The sequence below is a fragment of the Coregonus lavaretus genome, assembly GCF_964263955.1.
Source record: "Coregonus lavaretus genome assembly, contig: SUPER_35_unloc_6, whole genome shotgun sequence".
NCBI lineage: Eukaryota > Metazoa > Chordata > Actinopteri > Salmoniformes > Salmonidae > Coregonus > Coregonus lavaretus.
Genome location: NW_028167176.1, coordinates 385668 through 410210, shown reverse-complemented (window position 1 = coordinate 410210; position 24543 = coordinate 385668). Strand labels below are relative to the sequence as shown.

At 44.0% G+C, this 24543-nt stretch overlaps 3 protein-coding genes across 4 annotated transcripts; all 3 read left to right on the top strand.

The window, feature by feature from the left end:
- The first annotated feature begins 2173 nt into the window (after positions 1-2173).
- Positions 2174-15055, top strand: LOC311110485 (uncharacterized protein). Of its 2 annotated transcripts, XM_084189044.1 has the most exons (7): positions 2201-2611; positions 2692-2795; positions 2901-2964; positions 3138-4930; positions 5226-5270; positions 5598-5741; positions 11058-15055. In XM_084189044.1, the coding sequence occupies exons 1-4, from the start codon at positions 2305-2307 to the stop codon at positions 4223-4225; spliced, it is 1563 nt and encodes a 520-aa protein (XP_084045170.1). In that variant the 5' UTR covers positions 2201-2304; the 3' UTR covers positions 4226-4930; positions 5226-5270; positions 5598-5741; positions 11058-15055. The 2 variants fall into 2 exon arrangements, with proteins under 2 accessions (XP_084045171.1, XP_084045170.1); XM_084189045.1 differs by lacking the exon at positions 5226-5270 and having other exon boundaries at positions 2174-2611; positions 3138-4916.
- A 158-nt stretch (positions 15056-15213) lies between these two features.
- On the top strand, positions 15214-18619 carry LOC311110477 (uncharacterized protein). Its single transcript, XM_084189033.1, has 4 exons — positions 15214-15655; positions 15746-15849; positions 15956-16019; positions 16200-18619. The coding sequence occupies exons 1-4, from the start codon at positions 15349-15351 to the stop codon at positions 17273-17275; spliced, it is 1551 nt and encodes a 516-aa protein (XP_084045159.1). The 5' UTR covers positions 15214-15348; the 3' UTR covers positions 17276-18619.
- Positions 18620-21007: 2388 nt separating this feature from the next.
- LOC311110476 (uncharacterized protein) lies at positions 21008-24233 on the top strand. The gene is made up of 4 exons (XM_084189032.1): positions 21008-21451; positions 21542-21645; positions 21752-21815; positions 21997-24233. Exons 1-4 carry the CDS (start codon positions 21145-21147, stop codon positions 23079-23081), a joined length of 1560 nt encoding a protein of 519 aa, XP_084045158.1. The 5' UTR covers positions 21008-21144; the 3' UTR covers positions 23082-24233.
- The last annotated feature ends 310 nt before the right edge of the window (positions 24234-24543 follow it).

Genomic DNA, 24543 nt, shown 5'->3' with positions numbered 1-24543 from the left:
TAGCTGTTTGTCGGAGTTTAGTGATGAAAAGTAGCTAACGTCAGCGAACCGCTCTCATCACTAAGCAAACCAAACAGAGCTGTTGCTATGGATACTCACACACGCAGAGGAGCGCATGGGGCAGCGCAGGGAGCGAGGAACAGACAGGGATGATCAGCTATGGATGCTAACAGAGGAAGTGAATGTGTTTCTAATTTCGGGTTGAGCAATCGGGCGCGGGTAGGTTAGGGCCTGAACGTCACCGACATGGGTAGGGCTCGGCCTAAAATGTCATGCCTTTCTGCTTTACTTTTAATTCAAACCTCTGACCACTTACCCAACAGGTGAGACAGAAACTTAGTGTATGACATCTTCCTCTACTTCACTGTTATTCAAGCTGAAATGGTGATCACTGTTAGCCTAAATAGTTTATTTATTAGATAGAACTACAGCTAGCTATCAGTTGGTCTACATACGAACCGATTATATACTGAACAAAAAAATAAAGGCAACATGCAATAATTTCAAAGATTTTACTGAGTTACAGTTCATATAAGGAAATCAGTCAATTCAAATAAATTAATTAGGCCCTAATCTATGGATTTCACATGACTGGATTTTAGATATGCATCTGCTTGTCACAGATACCTTAAAAAAGTAGGGGTGTGGATCAGAAAACCAGTCACTATCTGGTGTGACTACCATTTGCCTCTTGCAGCACGACCCGTCTCCTTCGCATAGAGTTGATCAGGCTGTTGATTGTGGCCAAGGAGTGTTGTCCCACTCCTCTTCAATAGATGTGCGAAGTTGCTGGATATTGGCGTGAACTGGAACATGCTGTTGTACACGTCGATCCACAGCATCCCAAACATGCTCAATGGGTGACATGTCTGGTCAGTATGCAGCCCACCTTCCAGGAATTGTGTACAGATCCTTGCGACATGGGGCCGTGCATTATCATGCTGAAACAGGTGGTGATGGCGGCAGATGAATGGCACAACAATGGGCCTCAGGATCTTGTCTTGGTATCTCTGTGCATTCAAATTGCCATCGATCAAATGCAATTGTGTTCATTGTTCGTAGCTTATGCCTGCCCATACCATAACCCCACCACCATGGGGCACTCTGTTCAAAACGTTGACATCAGCAAACCGCTCGCCCACACAATGCTATGCACTTGGTCTGCGGTTGAGGCCGGTAGCACGTACTGCCAAATTCTCTAAAACGACGTTGGAGGCGGTTTATGGTAGAGAAATTAACATTCAATTATCTGGCAACAGCTCTGGTGGACATTCCTGCAGTCAGCGTGCCAATTGCACGCTCCCTCAAAACTTGAGACATCTGTGGCATTGTGTTGCGCAACAAAACTGCACATTTTAGAGTGGCCTTTTATTGTCCCCCAGCACAAGGTGCACCCTTGTAATGATCATGCTGTTTAATCAGCTTCTTGATATGCCACACCTGTCAGGTGGATGGATTATCTTGGCAAATGAGAAATGCTCACTAACAGGGATGTAAACAAATTTGGGCACACAATTTCAGAGAAATAAGCTTTTTGTGCTTATGGAACATTTCGGGGTTCTTTTAATTCAGCTCATAAAAAATGGTACCAACACTTTAATGTTTTGTTTATATTTCTGTTTAAGAGACCATCATATTTCTCCCCCCAAATAATAACCTAAAACGTTCTACTTCCATATTAGTTCCTCCCTTCCACCACAACAGCAAGTCTTCAAAAAAGAAAGCAACAACAAATTTGCAGAACCATGATTTATTTTCTCTCGTTTCTAAACGGACTGCATATTATGACGGACCACAACAAACAATGAACGTGTTTGCAGCAGGGAAAACGACAGGGCATCTGACAATATGCACTGCATAACGCCAAAATAATATTTGCGTTTCTATCTGACTTTCAACAGGAGACCTGTGAGTTTCCTACGATACTATGTACTGTTTGATCATTACATCATCATTCAACTAAAATCAAACTTAATATACACTTTTTAACTGAAAGTCAAATAGGCTGATTTTTTAAAATTTGATTCCTTTTAGTAGCAGCTACAATTTGACAGCAGCAGGTGGGAATGGAAGTTGGAACTAACATAAGTCGTGTGTGTAACCAACCTTTATTTTGAGAAGCCAACCTTTATTTTGAAAAACGATCCAGGAAGTAGCCGTAATTTTTTTTGTTTCCGGAACGAAAACATTGCTGTGTGTAGCATACCGTCTATGGTGTGACCTGTGATTTCTCAAGAGGTTGACTGAACACTGCAATTTACTATAACATAAGTAAGTGTTTAGCATTGACATAGCGCCAAGGACATGTGCGATACCGCCGCCTTTCATGCTCAGCTAGCCTCCATCATTGAGGTTTTGGCGAATGCAGCAGTTGCCGAAATCTGCAAACTTGTAGATGACGGCCATGTTGCCTTACGTTTGGAAATTTCCAATAGCCAGAAAGAAATCGATAACCTGCGGAAGAAGCTGCTTTTGACAAAATACCAGAGTTCTCAACGGAGCGCAGAGAGATTCGGAGCCCTACGACGCACAGTTCACAGGCGCGACACCGATCTGGTTTCCCATGCAAGAGAGCGCTTCGTTGGAAAGTCATCAGGCAGACTTGGCTATTGTAGGTTTTTTACATTATTTCAACATAATGATTAGTGTAGAATATATATCGTTTATGAGGGTTTCTCTTTTCTGGTGCAGTGGAGAATCGTTTTGCCGACAGTGAAGGGGGCAACTTTATGCAGGATGTCACCAACTGGAGAGACGCAGGACGCACAGCGACAGACCAGGATGGGGGCATGCAGGTCAGTTGTCATAGACATGGTCAAATTGATTATTTGTTTTCTCATATTTCAAATGGAGGTGGGATATTTTTTAAATAAAATGTTTTTCATAAATACAAAACACAGATGGCAGATATGCAAGAGGAAACTCTTGTCAAAATGGAGAACCTTGACACCAGTAGAACAGAAGGTATTTTTATACAACTAATCAAATTCTTGCAATTTACACTTTTGTTCAGTAAAGCCTTCAATGTTTGTTGCCGTATTTGATTAACTTCTTAGTCATAACTAATAAATAAGGCAAAGAAGAATCAGTCTCCACTACAGGAAGCTGATGTTGTGCTTTACTTTGCCCCATTTCAGAGATTGTCCAACCGGTCAGTGAGACCAGTGAGAAGATTGTTGTGGCAGAACCAGGTGCTTCGTCATCTACTGAAACCACAGACCTTCTGGACCAGCAGGGCAACAGACACAGAGCTCCAGACACCACACTCAATATAGAACCTGAAAATCAGACGTTCCAGCATCCAGCGTCACCATACAACAGAGCAACACAGGACCATCAGGGTGCTGAGTGTGTGACCTGGGAAACCGACCATCAACCCATAGCATACAGCCTGTCCCAATGGACAGAGAACCAAGAGACTGACAACCGAACTGTGAATGCTCCTCACAATGCAGGGCCAGACTCCAAGAGGCTGTCTGAACATCCAGAGAGGAGTGGGGCGCCTGGTAACTCTGGGGTCTGCATGTCTGCTTTGGGCTCTCTGGACTGGCTGCCTGATGTGGTGCTGGTGGACTCGGTTCCTATTAAAGTGGAGGCAGATATGAGTTCAGAATGGACGGGTCAAGAGGTGACATCTGGAGAGGTCTATTCAGAGCGCAGGCAGCTTGTGGACAACAGAGGAAGAGGGGGAATGGAGTCTGGACAGACAAAGTGTCCCACTGACACTCAAAACACAGAGCAAGGGACAACTGTAGGATCAAGGTCCAAGTTGCCAGATTTCAACGGACTGTCCACCCCAAACAGCTTTTCATCCCCAAGGGTTACTCTCCAACAGGTTCCCCAAAGAGGGAAGCAAGCACCCTTTCCGAATGTCAACAGAGGCTCCACTTCTTCATCAAAAGGCGTAGAAAAGCAGCCGCAACAGCTAACGTCTCACTCGCCCAAGAGGCAGCTCCGGTGCACTCTTTGCGGAAAGCCCTTCCCCCAGCCGGCGCAACTGCGGAGTCACATGCGGGTCCATACGGGGGAGAAACCATACGGCTGCAGCCACTGCACCAAGCGCTTCTCCCACAGCCACCAGCTGAAGATGCATGAGAGGGTGCACACTGGAGAGAAACCGTTTCACTGTGTCTACTGCAGGAAGTGCTTCACCCAGTCCAGTCATATGAAGAGGCACCTCCTCGTCCACACTGGCGGCAGGCCACTGGACGTTGGGCTGCCCTAAGTGTTCCAGGGTGATGATTCCCCTAGGTACAGATCCTCTTCCCCAATCCTAACCTAACTCCGCCCGGTGTAATTATAGGCAGGGCCAGGAGTTTTTCCTCACCAAGTGACCAGAACAGGGAAAAACTCCTTGCCTTAGTTTTAAGGGGAATGGCTCCACATTACTGGGGTTTTCATATGAATACTGGGTCCATGTGTTTTTAACAGTTTGGATTGTTTCCATGTTGAATGCTACCCTCTGTGTGTAGTGGTTGTGTATTAGTTTATCTGGCTTGATGCTTGGCCCAGAGTGGATTGATAATGTTTAAGTTATTACAGGTGAAGATTTTAAACAGCCTCATGAATTTGTATTGGTGCAGTGGTGAACCAAAGAACAGTAATTAAGAATTCAGGAAGCTCTGGACAGGTGCCTGGTGAGCAAGGCCTGTTGGTGGTCGAGAGATCGTTGCTCGGCTCATCTCGTACCTGGACACAGAGAAGAGGAGGATGAAGGTGCAGGGAAGAGGATGATGAAGGTTCAGGGAAGAGGAGGAAGAAGGCGCATGGAAGAGCGCAACGATGACTGTCACTTTCTGGACATTGACATGGCAGAAGAGCAAAGCCACAGGTTCCCAGGGCGCCACCGCACTCCTGGCCGTTGAAACAGACCTGGCGACCCATTAGTTGCAAGGCGAGAGTGCTGACCTGGAATGGTAGGATGTCAATGGTTGGCTTTATAGAGGATTTATTATGGTTGGGTTTATAGAGGGCTTTATTGAACTATCTTGATACCATTTTACACTTTCCATAATATTCAGCCTAGGAATACCGTTGTCTGTTCAAAGTTACAATGAGTTTATGAGTCCCAGAATTAAAATTAATAGAATTAGAACCCATACAATTAAATCAGATAATGGTTTATTCCTTTCCATTCTGACTATGTTTTTAGTAGGCTAAACAGGTTAGGATGTGCACCAGCACTCTAGAACCAAGCTACTCACTCACCTCTTCTTTATTCCCAGAATCCCCACAGGTACCATGGTCTGGGAAAACCTCATCTCCTGGAGGTAAATACAGTATCTGTAGATTTATCTCACATAGAACAGGCAGAACATCACCTTCCTGCTTTCATAATATCAGATTTGAAACTGCTCACTCTTTGTTTTTGATTCTGCTTGCATGATGCTACTGAAGAGAATGTTTCGATTAACATTCATATAATAGACTATACATGTCTTCTAGACTTGGACATGTAGCCTACCTAGTGACTTTCCTATACTTTTATATATAACACCACTGCTTAGGGGGCCAACCTGATTGTTTAGGACCAGCACCTGATCCACAGTATATACAGATACAATATGGAAACCATTTAATTAACTTTGTCTTTGTAGCTTCCTCTGGAGTAGCTGGTGTGGATCTTCCAGGACGTGCTGTGTGTGGCCAGGAAGAGAGGCTACTGGAACCTGTCTCTGGTCTGCAGAACCTTGTGCGCCATCCTTAGAAATGAAATCAACAGGAAGTACTCCATAGTGAAGGTTAGTCTCGACAACAACATACACTGCATTCGGAAAGTATTCAGACACCCTTGACTTTTTCCACATTTTGTTACTTTACAGCCTTATTCTAAAATGGATTAAATTGTTTGTTTTTCCCTCATCAATCTACACACAAGACCCCATAATGACAAAGCGAAAACAGATTTTTAGAAATGTTTGCAAATTTTTCTAAAGTAATAAACGGAAATATCATATTTGCATAAGTATTCAGACTCTTTACTCAGTACTTTGTTGAAGCACCTTTGTCAGCGATTACAGCCTCGAGTCTTACATTTACATTTAAGTCATTTAGCAGACCCTCTTATCCAGAGCGACTTACAAATTAGTGCATTCAACTTAGGATAGCCAGTGGGACAACCACATCTTGATCCCAGTAAGTACACTTCTTCAAACAAGCAGCTGTGAGAAAAGTCAGTGCAATCAGGGACAACTACATATCGATCACAATAAGTACATTTCTTTAAACAAATCAGTGCTAGCAGGTGAAATAAGTCAGGTGTTAGTTTAGACAAAAGACAATGGTAGTAAAGGGGGGATAGAAGGATTACTATTCCAGGGATTCCTTAAAGAGGTAGAGTTTCAACTGTCTCCGGAAGGTGGTCAGTGACTCCACTGTCCTGGCGTCGTAGGGGAGCTTGTTCCACCATTGGGGTGCCAGAGCAGCGAATAGCTTTGACTGGGCTGAGTGGGAACTGTGCTTCCGCAGAGGTAGGGGGGCTAGCAGCCCAGAGATGGATGAACGTAGTGCCCTCGTTTGGGTGTAGGGTCTGATCAGAGCCTGAAGGTAAGGAGGTGCCATTCCCCTCACAGCTCCGTAGGCAAGCACCATGGTTTTGTAGTAGATGCGAGCTTCAACTGGAAGCCAGTGGAGTGTGCGGAGGAGCGGGGTGACGTGAGAGAACTTGGGAAGGTTGAACACCAGACGGGCTGCAGCGTTCTGGATAAGTTGCAGGGGTTTAATGGCACAGGCAAGGAGCCCAGCCAACAGCGAGTTGCAGTAATCCAGACGGGAGATGACAAGTGCCTGGATTAGGACCTGTGCCGCTTTCTGTGTAAGGTAGGGTCGTACTCTGCGAATGTAGAGCATGAACCTGCAGGATCAAGTCACCGCTTTGATGTTAGCAGAGAACGACAGGGTGTTGTTCAGGGTCACGCCAAGGTTCTTTGCACTCTGGGAGGAGAACACAATGGAGTTGTCAACCGTGATGGCGAGATCATGGAGCGGGCAGTCCTTCCCCGGGAGGAAGAGCAGCTCCGTCTTGCCGAGGTTCAGCTTGAGGTGGTGATCCGACATCCACACTGATATGTCTGCCAGACATGCAGAGATGTGATTCGCCACCTGTTTATCAGATGGGGGAAAGGAGAAAATGAATTGTGTGTCGTCTGCGTAGCAATGATAGGAGAGACCATGTGAGGATATGACAGAGCCAAGTAACTTGGTGTATAGAGAGAATAGGAGAGGGCCTAGAACTGAGCCCTGGGGGACACCAGTGGTGAGAGCATGTGGTGCGGAGACAGATTCTCGCCACGCCACCTGGTAGGAGCGACCGGTCAGGTAGGACGCAATCCAAGAGTGAGCAGCGCCAGAGATGCCCAACTTGGAGAGGGTGGAGAGGAGGATCTGATGGTTCACAGTATCAAAGGCAGCAGATAGGTCTAGAAGGATAAGAGCAGAGGAGAGAGAGTTAGCTTTGGCAGTGCGGAGAGCCTCCGTGACATAGAGAAGAGCAGTCTCAGTTGAATGACCAGTCTTGAAACCTGACTGGTTAGGATCAAGAAGGTCATTCTGAGAGAGATAGCAGGAGAGTTGGCTAGAGACGGCACGCTCAAGAGTTTTGGAGAGAAAATAAAGAAGGGATACTGGTCTGTAGTTGTTGACATCGGAGTGTAGGTTTTTTGAGGAGGGGTGCAACTCTCGCCCTCTTGAAGACGGAAGGGACATAGCCAGCGGTCAAGGATGAGTTGATGAGCGAGGTGAGGTAAGGGAGAAGGTCTCCGGAAATGGTCTGGAGAAGAGAGGAGGGGATAGGGTCAAGTGGGCAGGTTGTTGGGCGGCCGGCCGTCACAAGTCACAAGATTTCATCTGGAGAGAGAGGGGAGAAAGAAGTCAAAGCATAGGGTAGGGCAGTGTGCACAGGACCAGCGGTGTCCTTTGACTTAATAAATGAGGATCGGATGTCGTCAACCTTCTTTTCAAAATGGTTGATGAAGTCATCCACAGAGAGGGAGGAGGGAAGATTCAGCAGGGAGGAGAAGGTGGCAAAGAGCTTCCTAGGGTTAGAGGCAGAGGCTTGACATTTAGAGTGGTAGAAAGTGGCTTTAGCAGCAGAAACAGAGGAAGAAAAGGTAGAGAGGAGGGAGTGAAAAGATGACAGGTCCGCAGGGAGTCTAGTTTTCCTCCATTTCCGCTCGGCTGCCTGGAGCCCTGTTCTGTGAGCTCGCAATGAGTCGTCAAGCCACGGAGCAGGAGGGGAGGACCGAGCCGGCCGGGAGGATAGGGGACATAGAGAGTCAAAAGATGCAGAAAGGGAGGAGAGGAGGGTCGAGGAGGCAGAATCAGGAGACCGGAGGGAGAAGGATTTAGCAGAGGGAAGAGATGATAGGATGGAAGAGGAGAGAGTAGCGGGAGAGAGAGAGCGAAGGTTGCGATGGCGCATTACCATCTGAGTAGGGGCAGAGTGAGTAGTGTTGGAGGAGAGCGAGAGAGAAAAGGATACAAAGTAGTGGTCGGAGACTTGGAGGGGAGTTGCAGTGAGATTAGTACAAGAACAGCATCTAGTAAAGATGAGGTCAAGCGTATTGCCTGCCTTGTGAGTAGCGGGGGACGGTGAGAGGGTGAGGTCAAAAGAGGAAAGGAGTGGAAAGAAGGAGGCAGAGAGAAATGAGTCGAAGGCAGACGTCGGCAGGTTAAAGTCACCCAGAACTGTGAGGGGTGAGCCATCCTCAGGAAAGGAACTTATCAAGGCGTCAAGCTCATTGATGAACTCTCCAAGGGAACCTGGAGGGCGATAAATGACAAGGATGTTAAGCTTGAATGGGCTAGTGACTGTGACAGCATGGAATTCAAATGAGGAGATAGACAGATGGGTCAGGGGGAAAAGAGAGAATGTCCACTTGGGAGAGATGAGGATTCCTGTGCCACCGCCGCGCTGACCAGATGCTCTCGGGGTATGCGAGAACACATGATCAGACTAGGAAAGAGCAGTAGGAGTAGCAGTGTTTTCTGTGGTAATCCATGTTTCCGTCAGCGCCAAGAAGTCGAGAGACTGGAGGGTAGCATAGGGTGAGATGAACTCTGCCTTGTTGGCTGCAGAACGGCAGTTCCAGAGGCTGCCGGAGACCTGGAACTCTACGTGGGTCGTGCGCGCAGGGACCACCAGATCAGAGTGGTAGCAGCCACGTGGTGTGACGTGTTTGTATGGCCTGTGCAGAGAGGAGAGAACAGGGATAGACAGACACATAGTTGACAGGCTACAGAAAAGGCTACAATAATGCAAAAGAGATCGGAATGAAATTAACTAAACATCTGGGGAAGCGAGAGAGCGGGGCCTCCCTCGACTAACTAACAACTTGGCAGAACTGTCTGTTTCAGGGACAGTCTTCGTTTTGGGGACAGCTGCCGCTGAACAAAGAGGTTGTGCTAATAACACTAAGCTAATTGCCTAGCACAAGTGTAGCCACTCCCCCTCCTATTGAGTTGTAATCTGCAGAGAACAAAATAAGTGGCTGGACCTGCGTCCAGTGTGAATGGGTAGCAATCGCTTCTTAAGCAGACTGGGTAGCTTACTAACTATGACAGACAGGCAGAACCAACACAGTTTACAAGTTAAAACAATTCTACTTACAGAATCAAGCAGGAGCCTTCCAAGACTATTAGTTCTTGGGTATGACGCTACAAACTTGGCACTCCTTTATTTGAGGAGTTTCTCCAATTCTTCTCTGCATATCCTCTCAAGCTCTGTCAGGTTGGATGGGGAGCGTCGCTGCACATCTATTTTCAGTTCTCTCCAGAGATGTTCGATCAGGTTGAAGTCCGGGCTCTGGCTGGGCCACTCAAGGACATTCAGAGACTTTTCCCGAAGCCACTCTTGCGTTGTCTTGGCTGTGTGCTTAGGGTCATTGTCCTGTTGGTAGGTGAACCTTCGCCCCAGTCTGAGGTCCTGAGCGCTCTGGAGCAGGTTTTCATCAAGGATCTTTCTGTACTTTGCACTGTTTATCTTTCCCCCGATCCTGACTAGTCTCCTAGTCCCTGCCGCTGAAAACATCCCCACAGCATGATGCTGCCACCACCATAGGGATGGTATTGGCCAGGTGATGAGCAGTGCCTGGTTTCCTCCAGACGTGATGCTTAGCATTCAGGCCAAAGAGTTCAATCTTGGTTTCATCAGACCAGAGAATCTTGTTTCTCATGGTCAGAGTCCTTTAGGTGCCTTTTTGCAAACTCCAACTGGGCTATCATGTGCCTTTTACTGAGGAGTGGCTTCCGTCTGGCCACTCTACCATAAAGGCCTGATTGGTGGAGTGCTGCAGAGATGGTTGTCCTTCTGGAAGGTTCTCCCATTTCCACAGAGGAACTCTGGAGCTCTGTCAGAGTGACCATTGGGTTTTTTGTCACCTCCCTGACCAAGGCCCTTCTCCCCCGATTTCTCAGTTTGGCCGGGCTGCCAGCTCTAGGAAGAGTCTTGGTGGTTTCAAATTTCTTTGATTTAAGAATGATGGAGGCCACTGTGTTCTTGGGGACCTTCAATGCTGCAAATTTTTTGGTACCCTTCCCCAGATCTGTGCCTCGACACAATCCTATCTCTGAGCTTTACAGACAATTCCTTCGACCTCATGGCTTGGTTTTTGCTTTGTCATTATGGGGTACTGTGTGAAGATAGATGAGGAAAACAGATGAGGAAAAATCAATTTTAGAATAAGGCTGTAACCTAACAAAATGTGGAAAAAGTTAAGTGGTCTGAATACTTTCGAATGCACTGTACGTCAAAGCTTATGGGACACAGGCAATTTTTTTGGAGAGTAACTCATTGATTCAATGTCATGTAGTGCTCTGAGGAGAATTTCAAAATTTGTACCATACTTTTCCCAAAAAATCTTTCCAGATAATGCAATGTCTCAAATGTCATTCCATGATTTGGTTGTGACAATGATGTTTGTAACAATGTATGTCAACACTGCGCGCAAACACTTAAAAAAAATGTCTGACCCATAGGCTTTAGATTCTTTACTTGTGCATTCGTATTCCATTCTGGTTTGTCTGACAGTCTTTTGTCCTGTTCTGTGTTTCTTTTCCAGAGATCCGATTCTGAGCTAGTCTGGGACTCACACCAAATTCTTCCGCTGCTCTGTCGTTCGCCACATACTTTAGTCTGAGACTGCCATCATTGAAGTCGTTTGTGGTGGTGAGGGATACGAGGGGTATTGTACAAAATAGTCATCAGCGACTGGATCATCTTTAACCAATCAGATTATCCAAGCCAATGACGAATTTTCAAACCGCAGCTTTAATCACGTGTGTTTTGGCTCTGGCCCAACCCACCGTTTTCTAGACCAATCAGACGGCCCCGAATGTGTTCGCATTCGGTGAAGGGTCAGAGAGGTACTCTGATCCAGACTCATTGTCGAGAAGAAACGTCTGTGGGCGTGGCTTAGGGTTTGGCCGGAGCAAGGAGTCTGGGTAGCCAGGCAAATCATGAGCCCCAGTAGTATCTGAAAGGAGGAGAAGCCAGTACATTGTGGTTACTGTGAATGATGACATAAACCATTATATACTTGCTGCATGATTGCTGCACTGCATACATCCGCAACATTGACCACTTTTCCAGCACTTTAGACAAAAACGTATAGGGCATGACATCTTGGTCTACGTCATTGGTATTCAAATCTGGAAGCAGAACATAATTATCTACTAACAGTCAAAAGTTACAGCTGTTTGAGTTTAGAGTGACGAAAAGCAGCTAGCTACCATCAGCTAACAGCTCCCTCATGTCTAGTTGTTGTGCAGCCTAAACGGGGCTGTTGCTATGGATACCAATGCATTTCAATGACAATAAAAGGGGCCATAGACTAGAACGGTAATAATAAAGAAAAAAATCTAGACCTAAAGTATCTCCTCTTTCACCATTTAAGATGTCAACTCCAAACCAACGTTGAGATGTTCAGACACCCTACTTAGATTGCTTGTCAAAATATTTTGATACTACATATACTTTTTGAACTATAACCAATAAAAATGTGCATAAATTAACATTAGTTTGAATGAGAACCATAGAAATACAGAGGTAGCTATTCAAAATGGTCTTGCACCTTGGCAAATTAAGCTACAAGACCAACTTTAAAACATTCAGGCTATCCTAACTTCAAATTCTTTAATCTTAATCCATAATCTTCTTTAAAACTGTTATCGACTAACTATAAGCATTTGCATAAAATAACTCTGCAACAGCAACTCTTGAACCGTTCAAGCTAGAGACACCAAACCAACTTTCACATGTTCAGGCCATCCTATCTTCAAATCTTTAAAACATTGATCAACTATAACTATATGAATGTGCATACATGAGCATACCAATCAAAGTTACAGCTCTATGTCGGAGTTTAGAGGGACAAAAAGTAGCTGGCTAACGCAAGCTAACAGCTCTCTCGTGTCTCGTCATTGAGCAGCCCAAATGTAGCCATTGCTATGGGTACTCACACACGCAGAGGAGCGCATGGGGCAGCGCAGGAAGCAAGTGACGGACCGAGATCAGCTATTGATACTAACGGAGGAAGTTACTGTGTTTCTAATTTCGGGTTGAGCAATCGGGCGCGGGTAGGTTAGGGCCTGAACATCACCGTCATGGGTAGGGCTCGGCCTAAAATGTCATGCCTTTCTGCTTTACTTTTCATTCAAACCTCTGACCACTTACCCAACAGGTGAGACAGAAACTTAGTGGATGACATCTTCCTCTACTTCGCTGTTATTCAAGCTGAAATGGTGATCACGGTTAGCCTAAATCGTTTATTTATTAGATAGAACTACAGCTAGCTATCAGTTGGTCTACATACGAACCGATTATACATAGTTCAACTACCACAAAAATACTTTTAAAGAGCTGTCATCACTGAAACCTCCAGCATGGATGATTGAGTTGCTTTGCTTTCCTAAGAGTGTTGATCCACATGATCCTGCCTTTTGTTCCCATCTTCTGACAGATCTCTTTGTCCATAATCTTTCTTCTTTTAGTTTTCACCCTCAACTGTAGTTTAGACATGTTTGTGATCTAACTGCCCCACAATGCTAAGCAATAAGGTTGATATAGTAGTCTCAAAGTAATCAGACCAATTGTTTTACTAAATGTAACTTTGACTACAGTGCATTCGGAAGGTATTAAGACCCCTTCCCTTTTTCCACATTTGTTACGCTACAGCCTTATTCTAAAACGGATTGCATTAATTTTTTCCCTTGTCAATCTACACACAAAAAATACCCTATAATGACTAAGCGAAAACAGGTTTTGAAAATATTATGCAAATGTATTCAAAATAAAAACCATACTTTATTTACATAAGTATTCAGACCCTTTGCTATGAGACTAGAAATTGCGCTCAGGTACATCCTGTTTCCATTGAGCATCCTTAATGTTTCTACAACTTGGAGTCCACCTGTTGTAAATTCAATTGATTGGACATGATTTGGAAAGGCACACACCTGTCTATATAAGGTCCCACAGTTGACAGTGCATGTCAGAGCAAAAACCAAGCCATGAGGTCGAAGGAATTGTCCGTAGAGCCCTGAGACAGGATTGTGTCGAGGCACAGATCTAGGGAAGGGTACCAAAAAATGTCTGCAGCATTGAAGGTCCCCAAGAACACAGTGGCCTCCATCATTCTTAATTGGAAATAGTTTAGAACCACCAAGACTCTTTCTAGAGCTGGCCACCCGGCCAAACTGAGCAATCGGGGGAGAAGGGCCTTGGTCAGGGAGGTGATCAAGAACCCAATGGTCATTCTGACAGGCACCTAAAGGACTCAGACTATGAGAAACAAGATTCTCTGGTCAGATGAAACCAAGATTGAACACTCTGGCCTGAGTGCCAAGCGTCACATCTGGAGGAAACCTGGCACCATCCCTACGGTGAAGCATGTTGGTGGCAGCATCATGCTGTGGGGATGTTTTTCAGAGGCAGGGACTGGGAGACTAGTCACGATCGAGGGAAAGGTGAATGGAGCAAAGTACAGAGATCCTTGATGAAAACCTGCTCCAGAGCGCTCAGGACCTCAGACTGGGGCGAAGGTTCACCTTCCAACAGGACAACGACCCTAAGCACACAGCCAAGACAACGCAGGAGTGGCTTCCGGACAAGTCTCTGAATGTCCTTGAATGGCCCAGCCAGAGCCCGGACTTGAACCTGCTCGATTATCTCTGGAGAGACCTGAAAATAGCTGTGCAGCGACACTCCCCATCCAACCTGACAGAGCTTGAGAGGATCTGCAGAGAAGAATGGGAGAAACTCCCCAAATACAGATGTGCCAAGCTTGTAGCGTCATACCCAAGAAGACTCGAGGCTGTAATCACTGCCAATGGTGCTTCAACAAAGTGCTGAGTGAAGGGTCTGAATACTTATGTCAATGTAATATTTAATTTTGTATATTTTTATCAAAAGTTTATAAAAACCAGTTTTTGCTTAGTCATTATGGGGTATTGTGTGTAGATTGAGGATTTATTTTTAATCCATTTTAGAATAAGCCTGTAACGTAAAAAAATGTGGAAAAAGTCAAGGGGTCTGAAAACTTTCCTAATTCACTACTTTACTATTTAAATGCTTTGCTTGAAATAGTAATGTAAAACTTTTTAAACTTCTACTTTAAGGATCTAAAGCAAGCCCCATAACTTTACTTAATGTAAAGTTACCATCTAGTTAGCAATGTTTGTTTTTATACAGTTTTCTAATTTATTGTAAAAAATATATATATATCCTGAATGTTGTTTAGCTATTACTCAGGACTATCAGTAATCCCATTGGCTATTTATCATTTCTATATTCAGATTTGTAAAAATCTTTCTACTGTTACATTGTTCAGAGTCAGAGTGCATTCTCAGTGTGGTGCAGTTAGTTTTGAGACTACTAACCCTTAGCCTACTCTTTGATTTACTTTAACTGAAGAAATGTATTTATTCCTCTTAAGTTCAGGTTGTATGCTGATACTCTATTTTTGTACTTGAACTAAATAGTAAAATCATTTTTGGAGGACAAAGTGTGCTTTTTATTTTTGTATTCACTTAACTGAAAGTCAGAAGACAGAGGTTATTTTTTTAACCATTTGATTCCTTTTAATAGCGGCAGCAATATGATACAGCAGCAGGTGGCAGTGTTGGAACCAAGGTAAATTGTGCGTGTGTAACCAACCTTTATTTTGAAAAGCCAACTTTTTATTTTGAAGAACGATCCAGGAAGTAGTGGAACAAAACAGACAAAAAAAAAAGAGATACGTGTGTGAAGGATACATTCTATGGTGTGAACTGTGTAGTCTCAAGACGTTGACTGAACACTGCAATGCAAATTACTATAACATAAGTGTTTAACATAGACATAGTGCCAAGGACATGACCGATACCGTTGCCTTTCATGCTCAGCTAGCCTCCATTGTCGAGGTTTTGGCGAATGCAGCCGTTGCCGAAATCTGCAAACTTGTAGATGACGGCCATGCTGCCTTACGGTTGGAAATTTCCCATAGCCAGAAAGAAATCGAGAACTTGCGGAGGAAGCTGCTTTTGACCAAATTTCAGAATTCTCGACGGGGCGCAGAAAGATTCGGAGCCCTGCGACGCACAGTTCACAGGCGCGTGGACACCGATCATGTTGCCCGGGGAAGAGAGAGCTTCGTAGAGAAATCAACAGAAATCAAATATTGTAGGTTTTTTACCTTATTTAAACACGTTCAAAATAATTGTTAATGTAGAATATATAACGTTTATGAGGGTTTCTTCTTTTCTGGTGCAGTGAAGAATCGTTTTGACGACATTGAAGGGTGCAACTTTATGCAGGATGTCACCAACTGGAGAGACTCAGGACGCACAGCGACAGACCAGGATGGGGGCATGCAGGTCAGTTGTCATGGACATGGTCAAATTGATTATTTGTTTTCTCATATTTCAAATGGTGTTGGGGATATGTTTCTAATAAAAGGTTTCTGATGAATACAAAACACAGATGTCAGATATGCAAGAGGAAACTCTTGTCAAAATGGAGAACCTTGACACCAGTAGAACAGAAGGTATTTTTATGCAACTAATCAAATCTATGCAATTTACACTTATGTTGAGTGAAGCCGTCAATGTTTATTGCAGTATTTGATTAACTTCTTAGTCATTACCCATCATTAATAAATAAGGCAAAGAAGAATCAGTCTCCACTACAGGAAGCTGATGTTGTGCTTTACTTTGCCCCATTTCAGAGATTGTCCAACCGGTCAGTGAGAAGATTGTTGTGGCAGAACCAGGTGCTTCGTCATCTACTGAAACCACAGACCTTCTGGACCAGCAGGGCAACAGACACAGAGCTCCAGACACCACACTCAATATAGAACCTGAAAACCAGACGTTCCAGCATCCAGCGTCACCATACAACAGTGAAAGACAGGACCATCAGGGTGCTGAGTGTGTGACCTGGGAAACTGACCATCAACCCATGGCATACAGACTGTCTCAATGGAGAGAGAACCAAGAGACTGACAACCGAACTGTGAATGCTCCTCACAATGCAGGGCCAGACTCCAAGAGGCTGTCTGAACATCCAGAGAGGAGTGGGGCACCTGGTAACTCTGGGGTCTGCATGTCTGCTTTGGGCTCTATGGACTGGCTGCCTGATGTGGTGCTGGTGGACTCGGTTCCTATTAAAGTGGAGGCAGATATGAGTTCAGAATGGACGGGTCAAGAGGCGACATCTGGAGAGGTCTGTTCAGAGGGCAGGCAGCTTGTGGACAACAGAGGAAGAGGGGGAATGGAGTCTGGACAGACAAAGTGTCCCACTGACACTCAAAACACAGAGCAAGGGACAACTGTAGGATCAAGGTCCAGGTTGCCAGATTTCAATCGACTGTCCACCCGAAACAACTTTTCATCCCCAAGGGTTACTCTCCACCAGGTTCCCCAAAGAGGGAAGCAAGCCCCCTTCCCGAATTTCAACAGAGGCTCCACTTCTTCATCAAAAGCCATAGAAAAGCAGCCACAACAGCTAACGTCTCGCTCTGCCAAGAGACATCTCCGGTGCAGCCTCTGCGGGAAGACCTTCCCCCAGGCGTACCTAAGCAGGCACATGCGGGTCCATACGGGGGAGAAACCGTACGGCTGCAGCCACTGCACCAAGCGCTTCTCCCACAGCCACCAGCTGAAGAGGCATGAGAGGGTGCACACTGGAGAGAAACCGTTTCAATGTGTCTACTGCGGGAAGTGCTTCACCCAGTCCTGCCACATGAAGAAGCACCTCCTCGTCCACACTGGCGGCAGGCCACAGGACGTTGGGCTGCCGTAAGTGTTCCAGGGTGAAGTTTCAACTAGGCACAGATCTAGGATCAGCTTCCTCTCCCACAATCCTAACCTTAACCATTAGTATATAATTTTTTTTAACTGATCCAAGATCAGCATCTAGGGGCAACTTCACATTACTCCTCCAGTGTAATTATAGGCAGTACCAGGAGTTTTTCCTCACCACGTGACCAGACCAAGGAAAAACTCTTGGCCCTAGTTGTAAGGGTAATCTCAACACTACTGGGGTTTTCATATGAATACTGGTTCTGTGTGTTTTTCAGTTTGGATGGGTTCCACATTGAACACTTCCCTCTGTGTGTAGTGGTTGTGTATTAAGTTCAACTGGCTTGATGCTTGGTCCAGAGTGGATTGATAATGTATGTTATTACAGGTGAAGATTTTAAACATATTTTAGTCAGTTAGCAGACGCTCTTATCCAGAGCGACTTACAAGATCAATTAGGGTTAAGTGCTTTGCTCAAGGGCACGTCGACAGATTTTTCAGCGTGGTTGGCTCTGGGATTCCAACCTGCGACCTTTCGGTTAATGGCTCAACGCTCATAACCGCTAGGCTACATCCTTATGAATTTGTATCGGTGCAGTGGTTAACCGAAGTAAAATAATTAAGACTTCATTTCCATTAACCTGTCAACAAGATGGATTCCCTATCAGACTGATGGGCTGTAAAGATGTAAAGGGAATTCATATCGGTGAAAGAACAGTAATTAAGAATTCAGGAAGCTCTGGACAGGTGCCTGGGTGAGCAAGACCTGTTGGTGGTCGAGAGATCGTTGTTCGACTCTGTTCGTACCTGGACGTAGAGAAGAGGAGGAGGAAGGCTCAGGGTTCCCGGAGGCCAGCGCACTCCTGGCCGTGGAAACGGACCTGGCGACCCAGCAGTTGCAAGGAGAGAGAGCGCTGACTGGAATGGTAGGCTGTCAATGGTTGCGTTTATACAGGGTTTAATATGGTTGGATTTGTAGAGAGTTCAATAAAGCCATCTTGATACCCCTTTACCTTTCCCATCATATTATGCATAGGAAAACCCTTGTCTATTCACAGTTGCAATGAGTTTTTGAGTCCCAGAATTAGAATGAATAGAATTAGAACCCATTCAATCAGAATTCTCTGGTTTATTCCTTTCCATTCTGACTATGTTTTTAGTAGGCTAAACAGGTTAGGATGTGCACCAGCACTCTAGAACCAAGCTACTCACTCACCTCTTCTTTATTCCCAGAATCCCCACAGGTACCCTGGTCTGGGGAAACCTCATCTCCTGGAGGTAAATACAGTACCTGTAGATTTATCTCCCCTAGAACAGGCAGAACATCACCTTCCTGATATCAGCATTTGAAACCGCTCACTCTGTTTTTGATTCTCTGTTCATGATGCTACTGAAAATAACATTTAGATTACCATTTATATAATAAATATACTTATAAGGATGATTCCTCACAAAACTAGAACAAAAAAATGATGATTTTGGGGATTTCCATGAAATGTAATCCATAGAAGGGTCCTTTGGAGGAACGATTGTTGACATATATTTGACATTTGTATCTTATAGCATAATTGAGAAGTAATTATTTGAAGTTAGAATATTTGTGACATTTTGGCCTTACCCAGGCCTCCTTTTAAGACTCCATGTTTCATTTGTAGGTGCTACAAAGCAACATTTGGTGTCATATACAACTTTACTGCTTGCTCTGTGATATGAGTAGTATATTGATTGCAATAACACATTTCTTGCATTCATTTATGAATATTTACAAATACAAACATGAATATTGAAAGTATACCTCTGTGGCTTTTTAAATTTTATTTTCCAACATAATTCAAAGTTCTGCTAGCTTTAAAGTTATGTCCCCTTTTATACAGATACATTGGCATAGTAGACAGACAATGTAACCAATCACAGCCCTCCTTTTACGTGTCATTGCACATCCTGCAAATCAGAGGGTGACCATTTTGAATCCATTTTCACATTCACTCTGTTGGTAATGCTTAGAAATGTGTTTATAACTCTAAAAGTTGCAGAGATCGCACTCTGTATCTTTGATATGCCCATAGTGTATTATGTTCAACAATATACTGAAATATTTGCCTAATCAATAATGGTATATTCATGTTGATATTTTTCTATATTCATAAATGTATGTAAGAAATGTGTTATTGACATCAAAATACTTATCATATGACAGTGCACACAGTATAGCTTCATATGACACCATCTATTGGCTTGTTGCACCTACAGATAAAATATTATGGAGTCTTAAATGAGGCCTGTGTAAGGCCAAAATGTCAAATATTCCAACTATAATTAGTTTTCTCGATAATGCTTAAAGATACAAATGTCAAATATATATCAACAATCCTTCCTCTAAAGGACCCTTCTATGGATAACATTTAGTGAAAATCCCCCAAATCATAATTTTTTGTCCTAGTTTCGTGAGGAATCACCCATAAATGTCTTATAGAGTTTGACATGTAGCCTACTTAGTGACTTTCCTGTCCTCTGTTCAACGACAAACACTTAGTCGATATAGGCAATTAAAACACTGAAAGCATTGAATTGATTCAGTTGCTTGCAGCTTCCTCTGGAGTCACTGGTATGGATCTTCCGGGATGTGCTGTGTGTGGAGGGGAAGAGAGGCAACTGGAACCTGTCTCTGGTCTGCAGAACCTTCAATACCATCCTGACAAATGAAATCATCAGGATGTACTCCACAGGGAAGGTTAGTATCGATAATGACAAATCAAAAAAAGCCTATGGTATACTGGCAAAAAAATATATTAATTGATCCAATGTCATGCAGTGCTCTGAGAGAATTTCATGTATCATATGTGTCCCCAAAAATCTTTCCAGATAAAGCAAAGTCTTGAATCTCGTTCTGTGATTGGTTGTTACATTCTTACAAACATAACTGTATGTCAACACTGCGCGCAAACACCTCAAAAGTGTCTGTGTCCAATAGACTTAAGATTCTTTACTTGTGCATTCGTATTCCATGTATTCCATTCTGGTTTGTGTCTGACAATCTTTTGACCTGTTCTGTGTTTCTTTTCCAGAGATCCAATCCTGAGCCCCAGTAGTATCTGACAGTAGGAGAATAATAATAATATAATAATATGCCATTTAGCAGATGCTTTTATCCAAAGCGAAGCCAGTACGTTGTGGTTACAGGTTACTGTTAAGGATGACATAACCCATTATATGCTTGCTGCACTGCATACACCTCTATTACCAATGTTTTTTTTATTAACCATTTTCTAATTTATTTTTAAAACAAAAATATACATGTTAAGTTGTTTAGCTATTACTCAGGACTATCAGAAATCCCATTGGCTATTTAGCCATTATATATTCAGATTTTTGTTGTTGTTTAGAATTAGAGTGCATTCTCAGTGCTTGCTTCAGTTAACCCTTAGCCTACTCTTTGATTTACTTACTTTTAACTGAAGGAATTTATTTATTTTGGGTTGTGTGCAGATTGTGTTTGTGTACTTCAACTAAATAGTAAAATAATAATTTTTGCACAAGGTGTGTGTTTGATTTAATTCACTACTTCATTGAAAGTCAAAAGGCTGATTTTAAATGTTTTTATTCCTTTTAGTAGCAGCTACAATATGAAACAGAAACAGGTGGCAATGTTGGAAGTTGGAACTAACATAAATCGTGTGTAATAAACCTTTATTTTGAAAAGCCAACCTTTATTTTGAAAAACGATCCAGGAAGTAGCCGACATTATTTTGTTTATGGAACAAAAAGAGACGTGTGAAGAAGCGTACCGTCTGTGTTGTAAACTGTGAAGTCTGAAGACGTTGACTGAACACTGCAATGCAAATTACTATAACATAAGCGTTTAACAAGGATATGTCCGATACAGTAGCCTTTCATGCTCAGCTAGCCTCCATCATTGAGGTTTTGGCGAATGCAGCCGTTGCCGAAATCTGCAAACTTGTAGATGACGGTCATGCTGCCTTACGGTTGGAAATTTCCAATAGCCAGAAAGAAATTGATAACCTGCGGAGGAAGCTGCTTTTGACCAAATTCCAGAATTCTCGACGGAGCGCAGAGAAATTCGGAGCCCTGCGACGCACAGTTCACAGACGCGTGGACAACGATCATTTTGCCCGGGCAAGAGAGAGCTTCGTAGGAAAGTCCGACAGACTTGGATATTGTAGGTTTTTTACCTTATTTCAAAAACGTTAAAAATAATGGGTCTTGTGAAATATATAACGTTTATGAGCGTTATTCTTTTCTGGTGCAGTGCAGAATTGTTTCGCCGACAGTGAAGGGGGCAACTTTACGCAGGATGTCGCCAACTGGAGAGACTCAGGATGCACAGCGACAGACCAGGATGGGGGCATGCAGGTCAGTTGTCATAGACCTGGTAAAATGTATTATTTGTTTTCTCATATTTCAGATGGTGTTGGGGAAATGTTTCTAATTAAATGTTAATGATTAATACAAAACACAGATGGCAGATATGCAAGACGCACCTCTTATCAAAATGGAGAACCTTGACACCAGCAGAACAGAAGGTATTTTTGTTGAATTTATCTAATCTATGCAAGTTACACTTTATGTTGCTTGTGTAAAGCCTTCAATGTTTATTGCAGTATTTCATTAACTTCTTAGTCATTACCCATAACTAATAAGGCAAAGAAGAATCAGTCTCCACTACAGGACGCTGATGTTGTGCTTTACCTTGCCCCATTTCAGAGATTGTTCAACCGGTCAGTGAGAAGATAATTGTGGCAGAACCAGGTGCTTCATCATCATCTGAAACCACAGACCTTCTGGACCAGCAGGGCAACAGACACAGAGCTCCAGACACCACACTCAATATAGAACCTGAAAACCAGACGTTCCAGCATCCAGCGTCACCATACAACAGAGCAAGGCAGGACCATCAGGTTGCTAAGTGTGTGACCTGGGAAACTGACCATCAACCCATAGCATACAGCCTGTCCCAATGGACAGAGAAGCAAGAGACTGACAACCGAACAGTGAATGCTCCTCACAATGCAGGGCCAGACTCCAAGAGGCTGCCTGAACATCCAGAGAAGATAGGGTTGCCTGGTAACTCTGGGGTCTGCATGTCTGCTTTAGGCTCTCTGGACTGGCTGCCTGATGTGATGCTGGTGGACTCGGTTCCTATTAAAGTGGAGGCAGATATGAGTTCAGAATGGAGTATAACGGGCCAAGAGGTGACATCTGAAGAGGTCTGTTCAGAGCGCAGGCAGCTTGTGGACAACAGAGGAAGAGGGGGAATGGAGTCTGGACAGACAAAGTATCCCACTGACACTCAAAACACAGAGCAAGGGACAACTGTAGGATCAAGGTCCAAGTTGCCAGATTTCAAAGGACTGTCCTCCCCAAACAACTTTTCATCCCCAAGGGTTACTCTCCACCAGGTTCCCCAAAGAGGGAAGCAAGCACCCTTCCCAAATTTCAACAGAGGCTCCACTTCTTCATCGAAAGCCATAGAAAAGCAGCCGCAACAGCTAACATCTTGTTCGGCCAAGAGGCAGCTCCGGTGCAGCCTCTGCGGAAAGCCCTTCCACCAGCCGGCGCACCTGCGGAGTCACATGCGGGTCCATACGGGGGAGAAACCATACGGCTGCAGCCACTGCACCAAGCGCTTCTCCCACAGCCACCAGCTGAAGATGCATGAGAGGGTGCACACTGGAGAGAAACCGTTTCAATGTGTCTACTGTGGGAAGTCCTTCACCCAGTCCGGCAACATGAAGAAGCACCTCCTCGTCCACACTGGCAGCAGGCCACAGGACGTTGGGCTGCCCTGAGTATTCCAGGGTGAAGTTTCCCCTAGGTACAGATCTAGGATCAGCTTCCTCTCCCCCAATCCTAACCTTAACCATTAGTAGAAATACATTCTTAACTGCCCCAAGATCAGCATCTAGGGGCAACTTCATAATACTCCACCCGGCGTAGGAGTTTTCCCTCAGAACGTGACCAGACCATGGGAAAACTCCTGGCCCTAGTTGTAAGGGGAATGGCTCCACACTCGTTGGGTTTCCATATGAAAACTGGGTCAGTGTTTTTAACAGTTTGATTGGTTTCCACATTGAATGGTTCCGGTGTGTAGTGGTTGTGTTTTCAGTTTACTGGCTTGATGCTTGGTCCAGAGTGGATTGATAATGTATAAGTTATGACAGAGACCCGATCCTGAGCTAGCCTGACGACTAACACTAAATCCTTCCGCTGCTCAGTCGTTCGCTACATACTTTAGTCTGAGACTGCCATCATTGAAGTCGTTTGTGGTGACGAGGGGCACGAGGGGTGTGGTACAAAATAAAGTAAACAGTAATTGGATCGTCTCTAACCAATTAAGAGTATCCACGGCAATGACACATTTTCAAACCGCAGCTTTAATCACGTGTTTTCTGACTCTGGCACAACCCAATCGGTTTCTGGACCAATCAGACAGCCCTGAATGTGTTCGCATTCGGTGAAGGGTCGGAGAGGTACTCAAATCTAGACGCATTGCTCTGAAGAAACTGACGTCCGTGGGCGTGGCTTAGGGTTTGGTTAGCCAGACAAATCATGAACCCCAGTAGTATCTGACAGGAGGAGAAGCCAGTACATTGTGGTTCCTGTGAATGATGACATAAACCATTACAGTACCAGTCAAACGTTTGGACACACCTACTCATTCAAGGGTTTTTCTTTATTTTTACTATTTTCTACATTGTAGAATAATAGTGAAGACATCAAAACTATGAAATAACACATATGGAATCATGTGGTAACCAAAAAAGTGTTCAACAAATCAAAATATATTTGAGATTCTTCAAAGTAGCCACCCTTTGCCTTGATGACAGCTTTGCACACTCTTGGCATTCTCTCACCCAGCTTCATGAGGTAGTCGCTTTGTCCTATGTGTTTCTTATTTAAGTTTTCACACGCAACAACTGTAGTTTGGACATTTCTGATCTGACGGCCCCACAATCCAAAGCAATAAGGTTGATGTAGTAGTCTATCAAAGTAATCAGACCAATTGTTTTACTACATTTTAATTTTACTATGTAAATGCTTTGCATTAAATAGTAAAGTATAACTTTTTCAGCTTCTTCCACTTTTAGGAGCTAAAGCAAGCCCCATAACTTTACTTGATGTAAAGTTACCATCTAGTTAGCAATGTTTTTGAATGTACAATGTCATTGTAAAAACAAAAAGCTCCTGAATGTTATTTACACTGAACAAAAATATAAATGCAACAATTTCAAAGATTTTACTGATTTACAG

What these genes read in the sequence shown, in the direction of transcription:
- LOC311110485 (XM_084189045.1), top strand. Translation starts at nt 2,305, where the DNA reads ATGTGCGATACCGCCGCCTTTCATGCTCAGCTAGCCTCCATCATTGAG. An exon ending in ACCAGGATGGGGGCATGCAG is followed by an intron (nt 2,796 to 2,900) that starts GTCAGTTGTCAT and finishes TACAAAACACAG; the next exon opens with ATGGCAGATATGCAAGAGGA. An exon ending in TGACACCAGTAGAACAGAAG is followed by an intron (nt 2,965 to 3,137) that starts GTATTTTTATAC and finishes GCCCCATTTCAG; the next exon opens with AGATTGTCCAACCGGTCAGT.
- LOC311110477 (XM_084189033.1), top strand. Translation starts at nt 15,349, where the DNA reads ATGACCGATACCGTTGCCTTTCATGCTCAGCTAGCCTCCATTGTCGAG. An exon ending in ATCAACAGAAATCAAATATT is followed by an intron (nt 15,656 to 15,745) that starts GTAGGTTTTTTA and finishes TTTCTGGTGCAG; the next exon opens with TGAAGAATCGTTTTGACGAC. An exon ending in ACCAGGATGGGGGCATGCAG is followed by an intron (nt 15,850 to 15,955) that starts GTCAGTTGTCAT and finishes TACAAAACACAG; the next exon opens with ATGTCAGATATGCAAGAGGA.
- LOC311110476 (XM_084189032.1), top strand. Translation starts at nt 21,145, where the DNA reads ATGTCCGATACAGTAGCCTTTCATGCTCAGCTAGCCTCCATCATTGAG. An exon ending in GTCCGACAGACTTGGATATT is followed by an intron (nt 21,452 to 21,541) that starts GTAGGTTTTTTA and finishes TTTCTGGTGCAG; the next exon opens with TGCAGAATTGTTTCGCCGAC. An exon ending in TGACACCAGCAGAACAGAAG is followed by an intron (nt 21,816 to 21,996) that starts GTATTTTTGTTG and finishes GCCCCATTTCAG; the next exon opens with AGATTGTTCAACCGGTCAGT.